This window comes from Sinocyclocheilus rhinocerous, unplaced genomic scaffold (genome assembly GCF_001515625.1).
Source record: "Sinocyclocheilus rhinocerous isolate Xijiao unplaced genomic scaffold, SAMN03320098_v1.1 scaffold113, whole genome shotgun sequence".
In the NCBI taxonomy this organism is placed as follows: domain Eukaryota; kingdom Metazoa; phylum Chordata; class Actinopteri; order Cypriniformes; family Cyprinidae; genus Sinocyclocheilus; species Sinocyclocheilus rhinocerous.
This window is the reverse complement of record NW_015646846.1, coordinates 3,343,255-3,345,478: the sequence shown is the minus strand read 5'-3', so window position 1 is coordinate 3,345,478 and position 2,224 is coordinate 3,343,255. Positions and strand designations below refer to the sequence as shown.

The 2,224-nt window shown below is 33.6% G+C and overlaps 1 protein-coding gene across 1 annotated transcript in view; it reads left to right on the top strand.

Annotated features, from left to right (window-relative positions):
- The first annotated feature begins 301 nt into the window (after positions 1-301).
- Positions 302-2,224, top strand: part of LOC107708071 (uncharacterized protein C3orf67 homolog) — a 23,943-nt gene continuing 22,020 nt past the window's right edge. Inside the window, exons 1-4 of the mRNA XM_016512216.1 lie at positions 302-323; positions 1,176-1,248; positions 1,558-1,672; positions 1,810-1,963. Coding sequence (XP_016367702.1) covers positions 317-323; positions 1,176-1,248; positions 1,558-1,672; positions 1,810-1,963 — 349 coding nt within the window. The 5' untranslated portion in view covers positions 302-316. The remainder of the gene's footprint in view (positions 324-1,175; positions 1,249-1,557; positions 1,673-1,809; positions 1,964-2,224) is intronic.

The window sequence follows — 2,224 nt, the reverse complement described above, 5'->3', positions numbered from 1 at the left end:
TTATCATTTTACTTTCTCACCTGAAACATAATTCAACTAGCAGCAAAAAAGAATTAAACCAATACCACGAATGTCGCTAAAGAATTCAGCCCAAATAGCTTAACACAACAGAATGTGCAGAAATCCATGCAATGTTTTTTTTTCTGAGATTAGATGAGTAATACTACTGAGTAGGATTATTTGAAGCATTTCTGTCTTTTTATTGATTTTATTTTCTCCTTTTTAACAGGTGTTTGATAAAGAAGTGAAGGGCTTTGTATACAGTCTTGAAGGCAGCAGTCAAACACACAAGATGCAATTACCTAAGGATAGCAAGATGACTCGTAAGTGCTAATAAAACCAGAATAAATCCCATATGGCAAAAATATACAAAAGTGGCCAAAATATATATTTGTTTCAATGTTTCAAAATAAGTAATGTAAATATGTCTTCTATCAATATGTTGTTATTTTTGAAAATATATGGTAAGAATTTAAATATATTTTTAAAAGCATTTGTTTTGCCCTCCAAATATTTCAATCCAAGAAAATACATTCACATATTTCACATTTGAAGAAAATTTTTATTTGTTGTCTATAACACATGTGAACGTATATATGAATAAACATCTACTATGTTACAATATATTAAAAAAATTAACCTTACTGAATCGTTATAAATCTAGGTTTGATCTCAAGTAGGCTATTCCATCCCTATTTGCATTTAGCCTAAATGTAGGCTACTGTAAGTCTGGAAATGTATTTTTTTGCTCCTGAAATATATTCTGAAATATATTTTGTTATATGATGGTTAAAACTGAATATATGTTCAATTTCAAGAATATATTCCATTAAGCTTCACTGTTTACAACATATATGTAGCATATTCAAATATATTTTTGGCCAGATTTTTATTTTTTTTTGCTGCCGCTGCCATATGAGTCAAATGTAGTGCACTTATATTTTACATTTTAACATTCATAGCTAATGAATGGCTAGCTTTAAAGATTAATTTTATAGATTACTTAAATTTTCTATTTTGGTTAAGCCTATAGATTTTTGTTGTTTGGACATCTACAAAGCCAGATTAATCACAAAAAGGATCATATTGAGTATCAGGCTAAATCACCTTTTATATGTGTCTGCTTGTGCGTATCTCTTTCACATCTTCTAATCTCATGTTTCTTGTTCCTACAGTTGGCCTGATTCAGAAGTTTCTGATTCTACAGGTCAACGTTCCTTTGGGAAAAGATTTTTCCACTGAGATTTTGTAAGTCCCGGTTTTTCTTTTTTTAAATTCATTTCAAATTCAGTGTCATTGTTAACAGGTTCCTTCCGACATCTATTTTCAATTTACTGAAAACAATCTTGTTGCGCTGCTATGATATAGTTGAAATTCAGAGAAAGTGTGGAGGGTTTATTACCATGGAGGGTGAATTAATTCACACTTTCACACATGCAGATTCCACTCCTACACATTCTTCTACACACACACACACATGGGAAAATGGTTAAAGATCTTTCCATCTGCTTCATAGAGCAAGCAATTTGGTCAACGTTTTTTAATGCTGTCTTCCAGAGTGACTGATGAAGAGCATCTAAAGAAGAGACTCTACCTGTCTACTGTGCATAAGGAGCTCTCGGCAACCCCTTTGCATGCGAGAATACCTCTAACGTGCCTCAAACGCAATACCGTAAGTCCCGACTGCTGCATTCTCCACGACTGTCTGCAAATGTGCAGTCAAATCAGTTGATCTTAGCTCAGTGAGATACTTTTACCTGAAAAAATGCTCTTGAGCTAGTATGATAAGGTACTACTGTCTGTGTGCAGTGGTGTAATCTGTGTATCGATCTGGACTCTCTCACCGCTGAGATATTCAGAGGGACGCGCTTCCTCTCTCTGGATGGCATCATCATCTCCGCCTGCTGTAAGGTCCGCCGCATCTTCACGATGAAGAATGAACCAGCAGACTGCATGGATGGAGGTTAGAGGAAAATGCATCCTGTGCTTTACTTTATGTATACCATTTTGTGGCCCACTTTTGAGTTCACTTTGGTGTCCCATTACTTTAATTACAGCATTAGAGTCACAAACTGTTTTTAATGAGATAATTGGATATGTTAGATAATCTATTATCTAATGATCATAAATGTAATGTTTAGCTGTGTTCCACATTTTGTTTCACAAACCTGCTAGTGCATGATTTTACTCTTTTATATATATATATATATATATATATATATAT